Raw genomic sequence first — 15762 nt, forward strand, 5'->3', positions numbered from 1 at the left:
AGATGTCCTTGTGTCTCACCTTCATAAATAACTGATTTTTGACTTTAAGGAGCCCTTAGTGGCTTAAAGTATTATTACAGAAGTGGTGTTACATGTACATTGTTGAAAATTAGAAATTACAGAGGAGCAAATATAACACATTTCTACCACCTACAAATCATCATTGTATTGTTTTACAGGTAATTGTGTGTATGTATGTATGTTTTAATCAAAATGAGATCATACTGTATATACAGTTGTGTAAGGAGATTTTCTTTTCCTGTTAGCTAGTTTTCATTTCATCTATTATTGGGACATAATCAGGTTTCCTCTTGGCCCCAAAATACAACAGCAGCTTTGTCTGAAACAGTGTCCAGTCAAGGATCGTTTATTGCATCTGGTTGTTTCCTGTAAGGTTTTAATCTGTAGTGACTTTTTGATAGAACTGACATTGAGGAGGCGTGCCTTTGGAATTAATCATGATTGGACTTTAAAATCCTATTTTGATTCCAACTTTTTAATTGTAATTTGGAAATCTGATTTGTAGATTATCTGTTTGAAAACTACTTTAAAGAAATTTGCTTGAGGAATGTATCCACAGACTTGCTGGAAAGAGTTATCAACTCTGTTTGTGTTTCAGTACTGAGGTGGTTGGAAGAGCAAACATCAAGATACCAAACACTGACCATATCCTGTATCTTTAGGGTTTGTCAGGAGTGAGGAGGTGGCATATGACTCACAATACTGCCTGCTTCCTTGCTTCCCTGTTGGTGAAGCTCTCCTCGTTTAGGATTATGGGGCATCTGTTAGACTGTTAACAGTTAATGTCCATCAGAATTTGCATTATAAGCCCAGTTTTCCCACATGGTTAATAAAATAGATATCCTCTGGAGGAAAATATGACATCTTAGCCAATATCATGCTTTTTATTTGGATTGACATTAAAAAGTTTGGCTTGGTTGTTCAAACAGTGGGAGTTATACCAGTGTTAAACTTAAAAAAAAATTTTTTAATTGAGTTATAGTTTAAACTTCTTTCCTCACCTTCCTGTTCAAGCCTGTAAAACTTAGAATACTGTCACCATATTCAACTATATATGTATATATATATGTGTATATATATATTTTTATTTTAAATAAAGGCTGTCTTTACTTGGAGTTGTTAGTTTCTTAGATGGTATCAGGAACCTTAATTGGAAAAGTATTTTAGTTCCTGAGATAGTTAAGTCGTTACCTTAAATTTTAGTGTTCAGTGTATTTTCTCCATTTTCAAGATTTTGCAGCACTTTATGTTATCTTGTATTTAAAATTTGGACAATTAATGTGTTATTTGCAGTGTATGTTATTTCAGAAAGTTGAGACTTAACTGAAAGAGTCTTGCCATTTGCCTGGTGTACTTACACAAAAATATTACTCTTTGATCATGAGGGATATATATTTTGATGTTTTCACAGTTGGTGGGCTCTGATGGAGTAAGTTAACTCTGCATTCCTAATAATGCAAGAGTGGCCATGGAGGCCTTTTTACCTTTGAGTTGAAGTGGCATCTTGTCTTTTAAGTTTAGCTCGGATTGAGTGTCATGGAACAGAGAGAAAATCTAGCTTGAGAGGATACTGATCCTGACTCTTGGCAGTGTTCTTGTGGCCTAGCCTTATCTAGCCTGGTCCTTGAATAATTATTGAGGATGTCTTTCCTCTCCTGAATGCAACAAAAATAGATTGCTAGAAATGGAATGGAAAGCTTAGTAGCTGGGCAAGAGATGGGATATTTCCATTTTTGAGTCCTTTGTTAATGCTAGACCAGTAGTATATGATGTGCACTTAGCAAATGTTCAGGGAACCCCTACGTCTTCCCCTTCGCAAGGACCTAACTTTTCATGAATACTCTAAAACCAGTCCAATATTTACTTTTTGCTTTTGATTTCTTGGGTGGAGTTATGACATAATAAGGTGATTGAGGACAGTAGAAGTAAGTTTATTTATTTACTTGAGTAAAGGTAGATTTATTTAGAGAGATACACACTGAATAGAGTGCAGGCTGTTTCAGAAGGCAAGAGAAAGGCCACAAGGTGTGGGGATTGGAAGCTCAGGTTAAAGTAAAAGTAGATACACACTCCATAGACAGAGTGCAGGCCGTCTCTGAAGACCAGAGAGAGAGAGGCCTATTTATTTACTTTTAAAGCTTTAGGTTCTTTTGGACTTACTTGTTGAAGGAATTAAAACAGAATTTTCTCTTGTTTTTGGAAGTACTCCCAATTGTCAATAATAAGTACCTTTTAATATCGATCATTTAATGTCTGCACAGGAGATCTTATTAATTTGAAAATTAATGACTACTTCTAAGACAGTTTCTAAGGAGTTATTTTAAGTGAAGTTTGAAAACTTTTACTACTAATGCAGGGTAAACAGCAAGAATTGGCAAGGTTAATAAGTTGCTGGAGTTTGAGCTGTGTGGCTTGCTTTTGTTTAGCACAGAGTACACTTAATGTGATTTAAGATTTTTCTTGATTACTCATGGTCATTTTTATCAGCATTAATTATTTCAGTGTTGAAATACAATGATGCACTTAAGAGGTGTAGGCTGAGTACTGGTGGCTTGTAGCTTTTTTAAGGTCAAGGACATTTTTGAGATCCAAAACCTGTGGAACCTCTTCCTCAGAAAAAGCAGGTTGCACTGAAATTTTCATGTCATTTCAGGGTTTGGATGAATACCTTTAAGTGCATCCTTGGATTCCAGTTTAGTATTTAAATTCTGGTGAATTTTTTTTTTTTATCACTATTAACCATGTATTATAGTACATGCCTGCTTAGAACATTTTTCTGCTTATTGGTTACTGGCTTGAAAATCAGATAAGCATGTTAGAAGTTACAAGTTAGTACTATATGCTGACCCCAAGTAGGAGCCTCAGGGTTTTTTTTTTTTTTTTTTGAGAAAAATTCATGGGTTTCTAGACATGGCCTTTATTTAAGTCACTTAGAGAACACCCTCTCCTTACTGCCAGTGTATTGATTTACAGCAAGGATCAGTAAACTTTTTAGTAGAGGGCCAGATAGTAAATATTTTAGGCTCTGTGGGCCTGATGGTCTCTGTTACAGCTGTTCAGCTCTGCCACCATAAGTGCAAAAACAGTGGACACAAGAGGTAAATGAACATGGCTGTGTCCCAATAACACTATTTACAGGCAGTGAAATTTAAATTTTGTATGATTGTCAGGTGTCGTGAAATGTTCTTTGATCCCTTCTCCCCAGACCATTTTAATATGTAAAAACCATTCTTAGCTCAGAGGCTGGACAAAAACAGGCTGTGGACCCCTGATTTATAATGAGACACAGCATTACCTGGTCATTGGATTGTTTCTGTTGGGACTGAATTCCCCTTCTGATAGGAACCTGAAATAACAGCTTGAAGTCAGAAGTTTGTTTGATAAATAGGGAGGGATCTGGCTAGTCTAAAGGCTGTGGCTCTTAACTCTGGTTCCTTGATCCGATCCTCTGAGGATAGGATGTGTGACATGGGATCCTGTGTACCTAGGAAAGCACAACCAGGTAGTCACACCCTGCAGGGGAGCCAGGCGGGGAAGCCCTGTGTAAGGGAATGTACATTGTAACCTGGGGATCCCTACAGAGGCAGATAACCTCTCTCCAAGTAGGGTGTGTGTGTCATGCCAATCAGAAGTTAATGCCTGCTGCTCAGGGGATTCATAACCATGTGATAGTGTTCAGGGGACGACTAGCACATGCTCCTTCCAACTCTACCTTTTGTACACTTCACCGGTTAAAATGGCATTTGCAACCATCTTCCCATCAGCTTGCCAGGAAACTTTCAGGTTCCAAGTTAACAGACTATCGTTTATTAGAGTACATTTTAGTTGTCTGCTCCCTGTTAACATATAAGGCATAGCCTTAATATTAAAGATAACCTCTTTCTAAATCCTAGTAGGTGTCGAGTGGGAGGCCTGTGCAGGCACCTGGGAGGAGGTGGGTGGCACAAGAGGGCCACCCACCTTGAGAACTGGTCTTTGGTTCAGCCACTGGCTTTGCCCTAGACCTGTCTGCATCTTTACTCTTGCTGCTTAACCTCTCCAGAATTCATTGTATATACTTGCCTTTAACATTAGGAAAGGTAAATTAAATTATCTTTAAAATGTTTTCTAGTGCCACAGTTATGGTTTTATGGGTTTCTTTGGGGAAGATTTCCTGTAGACATAATCCATGGTTGAGACTCTTTTCAGCTTTAGCCTCAGAGAATACTTTCCAGACCTTGGTGCTAGGTTTTGAGACTGTCTTATGTTTCCATGACCATAATAAAGACTTGTACAATTGTGATGAAATATTTGTTTTCGTATGTAATTCAGATGATGTGTAAATGGAGTTTTTGTTAAGTGTGCCATCTAGGTCTTCTAATGTACGACATTGGGAATCTGACTTTTTTTTTTTTAAACAGTACTTTAAAAATTTTTGGTGACTTAACATTGTTAGTGGTAACTGATAGTTTCTGACAACCGGCTATAATCAAGGAACAAAGTTCCTCAGAACAGCTGCATTTCAATCTGTGTGCAGTGTAATTGTCATTAGCTGGTTGAGTCTGGTTTCTGCAGAAGCTGCTTTGTATATCCTGTATAAGAACATCTGGTTTGAGCATTTAAAAATCTTTTAAAATTACCCTGTAGTCACTTTGCATTTATTGGCTTATTCTTCCAAGGGTGGAATAAGGGGGTTAGACTACTTTCCTGTCCTTATCCTTACCTTTGTTTCGTTCAGAAACCAACTCCTAACTAACGCTTTTCTAAAGTGTTATTCTTCAGTGAACTTAGAGTTTCACCTGAAGATTTGCACGTGTGTGTGTGTGTTTATTGGAGGGGGGGATAAATAAGAATTTGGTTCAGAGACCAACCCCCCCAGGGCAGAATGGAACACATCTGATTTCAGTGAAGTGCTTTGGAAAAATGTATTTTCATATATTCTGAAGAGATTGGTTTCACCTTTTCCCTGGTAAATTGTCAAAAAGTATAAAAAGGACCTACAGGGCAAATATTATCTCACAAATTCTGACTGGGTGATAGCACTGTGTTAAGGAGGATTCTGAAGTCATGTCTGGGCTTGTAGGAAAAAAGAATGACCTAATTTATTAACCATGCCTGCCATTGGTAAAGGAGGAAATAGAGTATTTGGTAAACATCTCTGGAATGTAGCTTTTTTAAACTTTTTTTCCCCAAAATAGTGCTGCTCTTGAAATGGATAGGAAGTTGAGTATTCTTTAAGGGTAGTTTAAACCCTTGTTTTCCTGTCTGGATTAGTTTTCCTGTTCTTACTGAATATACTTTTAGTGACCTGCTACTGGCATTGGCTATTCTTACGTTTTTAAAACTTTTGCTTTTGAAGTAAATAATGAATGGGTGATAATAGCACTTTATGGCATTATCCTATTACCTTTTCTGTTTTTTTTTTTTTTTCCTTCCCTCCTGCACTATTTCATCAGGTATTCTTTTGAAGCAAGGCAAGCCGTTGATAGCCCATCTCAGGAAGGAGGTGGGGTATACATAGTTTATTTGATGGCTGCTCATTTTAGGCTGGATTCTGTGTGGGGCCAAGAACTTGTGCTCCCAGGGTCTTTTGTAATATGATGAGGAGCAGGGAAGGAAGGTTTTGGATTTTAAATCTTTACTATTATAAATAGAGTAGTACAGGATCATGGTAAAAAAAAAAATTAAAATCATGTGAAAGGTCATACAGAGAAGTAAAAGTTTAAGAATTCCCAAACTAGTCTATCTGGAACACTTAAGTCAAATTTCTCAGAGATAAACACTGTTAACTTTAACGTTCTTACAGAAATTTTCCACGAGTATGCAAGCAATTGGTGTATGTATTCTCTTCCCTCCTCTTTTATATATAAATGGGCCAAATTTCAGTTTTTTTCCCCTACAGTTTGCTGATGTTTCTTGATAAGTTTTCAGCATCTTCCATATCTGAGCATATAGATCTAACAGAAAGGAGTTCTTAATAGATGGAAATAGGGATAGAAGCTCGAGATTGGAGGCCGTGGTGACTGATTGCCTTTACTGTTTGGGGCTGTATTCATTTACTCCCACGTAAAGGGGAGTTAACAAAAATATATTCCAAATACAGATGATTGGGGTGTTTTGTCATAGCTGCTCTTCAGGTGCTGGCTCTAATTGAGTCAGTAATTACAGAGACCTGGGAGGGGTTTAATAGATTGTTTTAGGGCACATAAGCAGGGATTGGATTATTTACAAATTGGCAAATGGGAGCTGCCTGTGAGTCATTCAGAACCACTCATTTGTAAATTCCTTGAAATCTTGAAAAATCCTTCTATTGACTTTTAAGGTCTGAGTTTAAAAATAGTTTGTAAAGAATTTATGGTGAACTAATGTGTAATTTGGGCTTTATTAGTAACATAGGAGTAAATATTGCAGTTATTATCTGGTCAGTTCTTACAATATTTTTGAGGTGGTCATTTATTGCTAATACAAACTCTTCAGCTGAATATTTTCAAGTATGATGTCTTTGCAAAGGCTTTATAGTAGCTTGGGCAGCATTTCCTTTTAAACAAATTTTGATGTATGACATTATAAAGGACACATTTTTAAAAGTTCCATTTTTCTGGGTTAAAATATTTAGACAAGGTTAAAACTTCAACACTTAAGAGCAGAGCAGTTTGTCAGTTAAATCAAGTCTATGACTACTTTTTTGACCAGATGTAAATAACTCTTTGGTTAAAGTGAGAAATCTGGGTTTAAGTTATAGTCACACTAGTATTTTTAGACTCTGAGCATATGAATTAGATAGTGTTGTCAATTTGAAAACTTACTATCTAGGCGATTAATGTTTGCTTTAAAAACTGAGGTAAGAAATCAGCTGGATTTCCTTCACATGCATTTAGGGACAGGAGGTTACTGTGAAGTATAGGTCATTATTATTTTTGGGTACTTTGTTCCATTGAGTACTGTATGCTCCACAGAAGTCAAAAAGATGACCTATTAAGACAATGTAAATCTCTTTATGGGGAAAGTAGTTTATGACCAGTAACTTAGGACTCAAATTATTAATTACATAATGTTTAGAAATAATATTCAAATTGTGTGAACTTAGCAAATAGAAACAGCTCATTATAAAATACTTTTTATATAAAGACTGCTTGGTGTCTGAAAATATGTTCTTCAATATATATTTTGTATTATACATTTTCTAAATACGTTTAAAAATATAGTATGTTTAAGTATTAGATTACTAACTTTGGCAGAGAATGGAAGGACACCTATACATTTAAAGGTAAAGTAATGGAAGTTATTCTAGTTAAAGGTTGATTAGATATTGAAGTGAAACATCTCTTTCTATAAAGCTGAGTGAGCATAGGATATAGTTTATGTACAGGAACTCAGTCATTCATCCCATAGGTTTTTTGTTTTTGTTTTGAAGCATAGTCGGATCCGATATGTCAATTTCTGGTGTACAGCATAATGTCCCAGTCATGCACATAGATACATATATTCGTTTTTATATTCTTTTTCATTAAAGGTTATTATGAGATATTGAATATAATTCCCTGTGCTATACAGGAAAAAAAAAGGACACTAATGAACTCATCTACAAAACAAACAGACTTGCAGACATAGTAAACAATCTTATGGTAACTGGGGGAAAGGATAAATTTGGGTGTTTGAGATTTGCAAATGTTAGCCACTATAGGTTATTTTAATACATAGCTAATCCACTACATTGGTGATACATAGAGAAGTAGTATGTATTGGTCTTTAACTGAGTACCTTTTAGAACTTCTTCAGTGAAATAAATAAGAATGGATAGTTGTGGATAAAACTGGAAAAAAAATCAGCCTTTCTGCATATAAACCATAAGATAATTAAAGCCACTAGGGTGTAATCCTTATTATAGCTGTAGAGTTTATGGCCTGATAAATGGTCCCTGTTCCACTACAGAGAGTAATTCTAGTTACAGGACAGTTTGTTTTCTTCAAATCTGTCCCTCTTTCCTAGGAGTAGCATTGAATAAACATCCTCAAGTTCTTAATCATCTTACTCTTTCGTAAAAGCTCTTCTCTCTTTGTCCTCTTGGTCATTTCTCACTCTTTCTTAGCTAGAGTCACATACCAGTCATGCCTCCCTGGTACCACACCCAGGTCACTGAACTTGTTCACTTGCAAATTCCTGAGCCACCTAGGGCATGGGTTCCTTCAGCTAATGGCTGCTCTGAGCTAAATGCCTACTGATTTTCTTTCCCCCAGTTTCTGTCAGAGGAAACTGAAATTTCAGGGTTTTCAGTTACATTGCTTTCTCACGTACTGATGCCATGTCCCATCATAGTCTGTGCATGGTAATCCTGTAACCTTTATAGCCGTTATCACACTGAAGTTACTGGTCTAGATATTTGCTCACTGTATCTCTCTGGGGGTCATTCCATATCTTGTTCACCATGTCTCTGGCACCTAACTTGATGCAGTTTTAACTAAATTAATGTATTAGCTAATCTACACTACATTTTAACCCATCTGATAGAAGAGGTCGAAGAAGAGTCATCTGCATGTGATTTAAGTAGGGTTTAGGGCCAGCAGGTAGGATGGTACCTATGCTTCCTGAGAAGCTGGTGCCACCACAGGTGCCTGGTTGTCTTGGCATGTCCCTCCCTACAGTGGAGATGGAGGTGCCAAAGGACTGTCACTTGACTGCTCCGTCCACGGTCTTTGGACAATGACTTCCTCTTACTTGGCCTTTCCAGGCAGTGCTGTGATTATAATCTGGCTTCCTAGGTAAGTCTTTCACATTTTGTGCAAAGTCCCAAATGCCTTATAGTTTGTATTTTGTCTGCCTGGCTGTTAATAACTTCTCATGGCGGGTGGACATTCCAGGCTCCTGTAAATGGCATCCCTCTGAGTCAGCTTTGATGGAACCAGACAGGATGTGAGGACAAGCCCTGCTGAGGATTGGATCCAGAGTTCTGGGAGGCATCTGTTCTAGCCACCCTGTGAAGTCCTATTTCTGTTCAAGAACCCTCTCTCTGATGTCTTTGTTTCACATTTGATTTGAGAGGATCTCTGTTCTCCAGAACTTACTATAAGCTTTAGAGACACACATGTATAGAACATTTAAGTGATGGTATAAGGCAGGAGTTGATTGACTACTGAAGAAAATGGTATATTAAAAAGGGTGAAGAAGTTTTAAAATAAGAAAAAAGATGAAATGAGTGGTGTAGATGCTTTTAATTGGAATGGTGGACGGTACTTAGTGGCTTTGCACTGAGCCTGGAGACGAGGTGGTGTTGAGATGGGTGGGGAGGACAGGACCAAGGAGCACCATCAGCAGAGGCTGAGGTTGGAAAGAAGGGGTGCTTTCAAGGACAGAGGCCAGGCAAGCTGGCTACAGGGGCTTGTTTGGAGAGATGTTTAGGTAGAGCAGGGAGGAGCCTGGTGGAGGAAAACCTCTAGGTTTCTGGCTGGACTCATTTGCATTGTGAAACAGAGAGAGATGGGCATAGGGAATAATGTGATGAGGTCACCTTGTAGGAAGGCTCTGTTTGTTTTAATAATTGGAAGGGTAAGAAACTGGGCACGTAGAATAGAAGGGTGGTGCTTGAAGTAATCTCGGTGTAGGTGGCTGCAGAGCTGGTGGGGCAGTAGGAGGACTTGAGAGGGTCATATGTTATGAAATGATAAGCCATGGCAATTGAATAGAAAGATCAGAAGGGTTGTATATTAGTAAAGAAATGGGCAAGCAGCAGTAAGATTCCGAACGTGAAGATGCTGGTGACGTGTACGGTGTTAAATATTACAGTGCTTTGCCCAGAGTGTCGTGCAGCTGCTTTTTGTTACCTCCCTTTTGTTCTTCAGGACTCTGCTCAGAATCTTACTGACTCCATCAGCCTGTGCTCCTGTAGAGCCTGGTGTTTACCACTGTCAGGCACTAACACTGAATTCCTGTTGACTTGTCTGTCACCTCAACTAGACCAGAAGCTCCATGAGGTCAGGGACAGTCATTTTCTCTCCAGCACCTCCTAATATATTAGGTATTCAGATGTTCGTAGGATGCATTATAGGCTAATGTATTTTTTTGCTGCTTTCTCTGGAGTGTTGCAAATAGCCTTATTATTATTATTATTACTTATTCTACTGCTGTCTAGATAATAATCAGCCATTGCCTTAAATGATACTGAGGGCCCTCTGCTTTCTCTCACTGGCTTCATTGGACAGATGTTTGCAGCAGACAGGCACTGTACTGTCTGTCTTAAAGATAGTAACATGTGCGTACTTTGATTTCTTGATAGAGTAAGTAACCCCAGGTGAGATAAATCAGCCTGATGTCAAGGATTAAGTACATTAGAGCCTCAGAAGAGGCACTGCTGGCGTGCACTCTCCCCGTTACTGCGCCAGCTTCCCTGGAGAAGTACAGCACGACAGTCTCAACCTTATTCATCAAGGTCTTTCAGGGTGGATGAAAATTAGAAGGGAAATATTATTTTTACTCTTGTTTCATTAGAAGGGAAACATTATTTTTACTCTTGTTTCACTTGCAAGTACTTATGTGTGTTTAGGAGGATCGTTCTGTCCTGGCCAGTGCTTGCATCTTGCACACAGTGACTGTTGAGGTGCATGCTTTCTCTGGAAGCTGTGTTTGAAAGCACAGAGGAAGGCATTTTGATTTTAAAAGATTCTAAGTTCTCCAGACTCTTGCATTTAGGTAAATGTCAGTTGTCCGAATCAGTGATGTAACCAGCGTTTGTTTCCTCATTTCCAGCTGGGGAGCTTTTGATGGGTTTTCGCAGCCTCTTCTCAGTTCTCACACCCTCTTCTCAGTTCTCACACCCGCTCCTGAGGTGGGGGCTGTATTCTTGCCCTGATGCTTCATGCTGTTAACTTTTAAGGAATTCCTCTTTAGGTGGCACTTTTTTTTTCCCTCTTCTTTTTCTCAAGCTCTCTTGTAATGCAGGCTCTAAGGAGCTGAAGCTGTTGCTGGGAATAAGCAGGCTTTGCCTTTCTGTTTTCTCCTTGTACCTCCTGTTGGGTCCGGGGTGGAGCAGGGGTGCCTTCTTCTAGAAGATTGTTGAAGAGAGGTCGGCTGTCAGCAGTTGGTGTTTCGGCACAAGCTGACAGGGTAGGGAAAACAATTGTTTCCAGTGGGGAGTGGGCCCCAGGGGTTTGTCGCTGTGGAAGTCTTTCTGGGGTGGACCTGCCCCAGGCGAGCCCTGGGTGTTAGAGTTACAGGGAAATGGGGCTCTGCAGGAAAGGGGTGGGTGGGCTTTAGGACTGTGATCCTGCTTCACAGTGTGAAACCCTAGTACTCACGTCCTGGCTTCCTCTTGGAAATTCTTTTAATGGCTTTTGAAGAATCAACTGGTAAAAATCTGCAAACCTAACTGGATAAGTTAAGGAAACAGGTAGCCCGTTACCACTAGCTACCTGTGTCTTAGAAAGAAAATATAAAATATTGAAATTAAAGATTAGGGGCCTGAATATTTGAATGAATCATAGGTCTATTTTGTAGGTGGGAACAGACTACATTGTGCGATAAGCTTTCTTCTTTTTCTAACTTCCTCTTTTACAGGTCCATTTAGAATGGACCTTTGGGTTTTTAAATTCTGACTTGTTCTAGGACAGTTCTAGAAGTTTCTGTCTTACTCTAGTACAGTGGTTCTCCATATTTTTCTCCACACTGCTCTGTGTGCCACGTTCCTGGAAACACACCACATTGTAATGCTGAAAGGGTTGGGGTGAAGTGTAGTGAAATTAGATTTAGAATCAGACGTTCCCTGTTCACAATGTGACTAGGAAACTGAAGCCAGAAAAAGGTTTAGGCAGTGACTTGCCCAAAGATCCTAGTCAGTAAAGGAGAGGGGTCTGGATCAGAACCATATGATATCTGTGGTCCCTTCTTTTTCCAGCTTTGAATTGCTGACAGGTTGGAGATGACTAGGGGAGGCATTTGCATTCCCAGTGCCCCATTTGTTTTGTTCCTAGAACTCTAGGTATTCAATTTGTAGGAATCTTTTAGCAAAATTTGCCTAAAAAGCATGATGATGCCCAGAGCAGTGTAAATATTCACACATTCAGGCACAACCCCATCCTCACTCCCCATATACACGTGGAAAATATTAATCTGTCTGTAGTGAGGAAGCACTGTGCTCATTGCCATGGGTTTTTTTCCTGCAGTGTTTGCTGCCAGTCAGCTAGAGACTCCTGGAGTAGTTGTAGTGATAATGTCACAGGAACGGGAGAGAAGCCTGGCACCTTTGGGAGACCTGCTGATAAGTGACTTCTCTGCCCCTCCCCCTCCTTTTCAACCTGTTCTGTTAATGAGTGCACCTAATTATGTATCTTTGGTCTTTTTACTATTTACAATTCAAATGCTACTTAAAGCCGATTGTTTGCTTTTGTATGCTGTAAATCCTGGGCTGCCATCTGAAGCACAACTTGATGATTGTGTATTATCATCTTGGGTTAAGTGCTGTCTCATTGCTTTGCAGGCTGCCTGCTGTTTCCCGGGGAGATCATGAAACGAGGTCGCCTTCCCAGCAGCAGTGAGGATTCTGACGACAATGGCAGTAAGTCCTGCTTTGTTGTTCTTGGAGCCTAGCAGGGTTTGGGTCAGTGTAAAAACATGATTTTTTAATGTAATGCTTTAAATAGCTGAGGACCTCTGCATATCAGGCAGGTCAGAGAAGAGCTACAGCTGAGAAACACATCTGTCTGAGTGTGATACTGCAGGTCTGTAACCAGATCTTTCCGGGTAAGGTTGACTGCAGGTGGGCATTCCTCAGGCTTCCTGTTTGTTATCCAGAGATGAACAATCCAGTTTCAAGAGTCACTGGTGTGTCTCTCTTTTCCTAAACATCATTTACAGTACTTCACAGTTGCTTTTTATGAAAAGGGAACTTAATCGAAGCCACTTAATTATTAACTAGTCTAACCTGAAACAAAGGGCGGTTGAAGGCTGCCTAGTGTGATGTGAAAATACTAAGTACAGGTTTTTAGTAGGGCACAAATCAGTGCTCTTCACTGATTTGAACATGACTGTATTAATACTACTACTGTCTGCATCTCAGCTCTGGCATCCTCATATTTTCACAGTGCTTCTGAGAACCAGAAGTTAGTTGGCTTCCAGGCAGTCAAAATAAATGTCACACAGCGTCTGTGTATTGAAGCTAACAGACTACCCGGGGAAGAGCTCCCTTTGGATAACAAGGAAATTTTGTACCTAGCACAGTGCCTGAGCTCCAGCCCATTTGCTTACGTTTCATATTACAGATAGAATTTGCCAAACCTTGAAAGATTGCTTGCTCTACTGAATGATGGGAAAGGTATTGGGGCTGCTTTCAAGGAACTGTGTCTTTGACATATATAAAACCCAGCCTGATGCAAAGTCATCAGGACAGTCAGAGATGCCTTTTTGAAGCACTGTGGAGATGTATATGTCTAGACACAAATTCAGAGGAAGGGAGGGCCAGGGAAAGTTGGGCAGGTCCTGAAGCCTTCTTAGTTTAGGCAAACAGGGTTGTTTTTCTGGTCTCCCAAGTTTTTGGCAGGTTAAAAGTGGCAAATTAGAAAGCAAGGCTTTGCTGTTGTGGGTGGCCACATTTGACAGCCACCGGAAACATTAAAAACAGAAAAACTCAGACACAGAAGGAATGAAATCCTGATTAGAGCTTTGGATACAAGCATGAAGCAGTGAACTAGAATTGGTGGATGGGAGGGTGATGGGAGTTTGGAGGTACGTGGAAGTGAGCTGTGACCAGATGGAGGGAGGACTGGGACTGAGAAGTTTAATGAATGGGTCTTTTGGGACAGACAGCGGGAGCTGATGTTTGGCACAAAGGAGTGAACTGGGTGAGGGAAGGAGAGACGAGTAGGAGCTCCAGAGATGGGGCTCCCCTTCCATCTCAGGGAGGGGATTGAGGGGCTCTGCTGCCTTCGGGGGTGCCTTCTGAATTTCTTAGTGCTGGTCGTTTTCACAGTCCTCATTACCTGTTTTCTCTAATATTTACTTAGGCTTTTTACTCCTTGAGGCAAAAACGTGCTTAGGTATTTCTCCCCTGCACTCTGTAGTGCCTATCAAGTGTCCTCAGGGGTCATAAGCACTCAATAAATGCTTGCTGCTTGCTCAGAGTACACAGTTTTGTCCTACAGCAGTTAAAAGCTTACTTTTTAGGTTCAGAATTAATCAGAAGGGTTATGAGTTCCTTCTGCATACTACCAGTGTCCAGTAAAAGGCGAAGAGCTCCATTTTCATACATTCTTGGCTGAGCAACAGGTCTGTGTTTGCTCACTCTTTTGGCTCTCAGCACTGCCTCACTTCCACCTTGGGAAATCTGAGTTAGAAATGGTTCTCTTGGAATGTTCTCTCCGGACTGGAGCTGCCCAGTAGGAGGGAAATGATCTGATGTAACTAAGGAACTGAGTTTTAAAATTTAATTTAATTAAAATTAAAATTTAAAAAGCCATGTCGCTAGTGACTACCATATTGGACGGTGCAGTTCTGGACACCGGCCCAGTCCAGTCCTTCTGGCTGTTTAGAGGCTCCTGGTAGTCTCACAGGGCCTTGCATTCGTCTTCTTGGGCTGTCATGACAAATACCACAGACTGGGGGGGGACTTCAGCCACAGATACTTATTTCTTATCTCCCAGTTCTGGAGGCTGGAGTCCAAGATCAAGGTGCCAGTAGGTTTGCTTTCTCCTGAGGCCTCTCTCCTTGGCTTGCAGACGGCCGCCTTCTCCCTGTGCTCTCACAGGGTCTTTCCTCTGAGCATGTGCATCCCTGGTGTCTCTGCATCTAAATGTCTTTCTGTAAGGACCCTAGGGAGACTGCATTAGGGCCAACCCTGAAGACTTCATTTAACCTGAATCACTCATTTAAAGGCCTTATCTTCAAATATAATCGCATTCAGAAGTACTGGGGGTTAGGCTTCAATATGTGAATTTTAGAGGGGGATGTACACAATTCAGGCCATAACAGCCCTAGATGACCAAATGTTTCATCCAAACATGCATTTTCTTCCGCCTCCTAATATACTTATGTCTATGCTGGCCTCCCTGAAGGCAGGGATAGAGGACTGAGGCGAATATTTAAAGGGTCCTAGAGGGTTAACGTAAGAAGACCAGGCTGGGTTTTGTTCTACCCTGGGCTACACTAGTAGGACCAGTAGTCCGTTAGATAGCTGCTAGTAGAAGGAAGGCAGGCTGGCCTTGTGTCACACAGTTGCTTCGGTTAAAGCGTGTAGTGGTACTGTACGGCTGTGCTGTCTGTCCAGGCCTAATGGTTTAGTCATAGTGGATGATGGTTGCAGTAACAAGCGGCTCTCATTGAGAAGCCCCGGAATGCCAAGCTTTGTAAACATATGCACGTATCCACACCATGGCACACCCTTTCCACCCTCTCTGAGGGCAGCTGTGTCATGGTGTAGGCTTCTGCCACCAGCCTGCTAGTTTGCATGGGCATATATCCTCTTGTGTCGACCTGTGGTGGTGTGTGTGGGGTGCCTTCTGCCCCTGCTCAGTCCGCAGAGTTGAGCCTGCCCTCAGCCAGGTACTTGTAGCCTTGCTTGTAAGAAGGGCTGGGTCTGTGCAGTGGCCACTGTCCAGCCTTTCCAGCCTGCAGCCCCAACAGAAGTTTGGCAGCAGCTCCCAGCCCAAAGCAGAGCACATCTAAATGGAGGAGAGGCAGCTGTAGACGTCAGCTTAGGGCCCCAGTACCACGGCTGGGCCCGCCTGGCCTCCTGGACTGGAGCTCTTTGCTTTGATTTGTGGCCTGATCCAGGGGGAATGC

At 40.8% G+C, this 15762-nt stretch overlaps 1 protein-coding gene across 4 annotated transcripts in view; it reads left to right on the forward strand.

Moving 5' to 3' along the window:
• Window positions 1–15762, forward strand: part of JADE1 (jade family PHD finger 1) — a 206866-nt gene that overhangs the window by 155376 nt on the left and 35728 nt on the right. For all 4 annotated transcript variants that reach the window (XM_032463341.1, XM_032463346.1, XM_014555472.2 and 1 more), the window contains one exon: window positions 12467–12544. In XM_032463341.1, coding sequence (XP_032319232.1) covers window positions 12467–12544 — 78 coding nt within the window. The remainder of the gene's footprint in view (window positions 1–12466; window positions 12545–15762) is intronic.

Source organism: Camelus ferus, chromosome 2 (assembly GCF_009834535.1).
Source record: "Camelus ferus isolate YT-003-E chromosome 2, BCGSAC_Cfer_1.0, whole genome shotgun sequence".
Classification (NCBI taxonomy): Eukaryota; Metazoa; Chordata; class Mammalia; order Artiodactyla; family Camelidae; genus Camelus; species Camelus ferus.